A 1,831-nucleotide genomic window follows, 5' to 3' on the forward strand; every position below is an offset into this window, starting at 1 on the left:
CAACTTTTATTTTTGGGGACAAAAATGACCTTACTGCTATTTTATGTAACAGAATTAATAAACATATATTAAATCTTCAATCCCAATTTTTAAGGCTTAGGGCTCTTTCTACTAGTCTGAAACTACTTTTGGTTCATTGCTAACTTTTATAATCTCTTAAGACAGTCAATGTGATTTTAGGTCATTTTTGTCTGCAGAGTGCTCATGTTTTTTGTCTTTATACCAAAGCAGCAAGGCAAGAAAGTGGTTGCCTTTCCAAATATAAAAGAGAGTGCCCACCCATTTTAAAATTCAGGAATTAGAACCACTGTAAATAATACTAGCAATAGGAAATTAAGGCTGCTGTAATTTCCCTTTATATTTAAATCATAACATTAGATTAACAGTGTTATTGCCTACAGAATTTACAGATTTAAGCATTTGGACTTAAATCATGGGGCATAAATATTGCCATTTCTGTCTATTCTTCTAAGGCATTGTTTTTATAATTGCCTTTGATCAATTTTAAAATGAAATCAGAAAACACTACACAAAACTGAAACTACATGACTCTGCTACAAGATACATTCGAGATACATTCTTGAGGTGTCAAGAATAGATTTCAGATGTCTCATTAGTGCTGGCACACTCTGTTCCCAGCCCAGCACAGAGATAGATGTGCAGGACACACACTAACCAGTATGGCTCTTTTATTATTTTTAAATGTTTGTTGTGTCTTAGTAGGAGGTAGGTGGTATCCACTTGTATAGCCCTGTATTCCTGTGTAAGTGTGTAGGTGTGTATATGTATACGTGTGTGTGTGTTTGGTGCTGGGTATATATAGGGATGTGAGTGCACGTGCAAGTGTGCATTTATGTGAATCAACCAAGGAGTGTGAGATGAAGTCAAGAATTTATATTGATTTCACTTATCTTCCTCCCATCCTCCCTTCTACTTTAGGTTCCTATGCCGGAGCTGTGATTGCAATGCCTTTAGCTGGCATTCTTGTACAGTACACTGGCTGGTCTTCAGTATTTTATGTCTATGGTATGTTACATTCTACACTATAGAGTTAAATAAAATGCACGTAGACAAAAAGAAAAGTGATTACAGACAATAAGAAAGGTCACTGAATACATTTCTGTGTTTATACACTTATTTTCTCCCCTCAAGAATCATTTCTTCATATTCTAAGAAGATCAAGGAAACTATTTTATCTCTGTTATTTTCGCTACATTGCTATTTCTTGTTTTTAAAAGCAACCACTTTGCCAATGGAAACTTTGTAATGTATAAAATATATGTCCTTGATTATGAAGAAAAAAATATTAAATTAGCTATAGATTAAAATCCGATGAGGAATATTCCATTGTGTATACCACATTTTCTTTATACAATCACCTATTGATGGACACTTAGGTTAATTCCATATCTTTGCTGTTATGAATAGTGCCGCAATAAACATATGAGTGCAGTTATCTTTTTGATATAATCATTTATTTTCCTTGCTGGATCCAATGGTACTTCCATTTTTAGTTGTTTGAGAAATCTCCATACTGTTTTCCATAGAGGTTGTAATATTAATAATTTTCATTTACACCCAATACCCCCAAAACCCTGACTTCACCATTACACAATCTATGCATGTAACAAAATTATACTTGTACCCCATGAATTTATACAGATAAATGCTGATGAGGAGGAAAGAGCTAGATATCACCCACCTCTCTGCTATTGCTTTCTCGATTATTTCCTTGATTCTGCTTCCCACAACTGAATAGGGGTGGAAAGCTGGAAGGCATTGTTAGTGCTAAAGCAACAATTCAATTTTGTGATGAAATATCAGTAGTTAC

The 1,831-nt window shown here is 34.2% G+C and overlaps 1 protein-coding gene across 1 annotated transcript in view; it reads left to right on the top strand.

Annotated features, from left to right (window-relative positions):
* Positions 1-1,831, top strand: part of SLC17A6 (solute carrier family 17 (vesicular glutamate transporter), member 6) — an 88,583-nt gene that overhangs the window by 49,581 nt on the left and 37,171 nt on the right. The window contains exon 4 of the mRNA XM_012643486.1: positions 940-1,019. Within this exon, the coding sequence (XP_012498940.1) occupies positions 940-1,019 (80 nt within the window). The remainder of the gene's footprint in view (positions 1-939; positions 1,020-1,831) is intronic.

Source organism: Propithecus coquereli, unplaced genomic scaffold (assembly GCF_000956105.1).
Source record: "Propithecus coquereli isolate 6110/MARCELLA unplaced genomic scaffold, Pcoq_1.0 Scaffold198, whole genome shotgun sequence".
Lineage (NCBI taxonomy): Eukaryota > Metazoa > Chordata > Mammalia > Primates > Indriidae > Propithecus > Propithecus coquereli.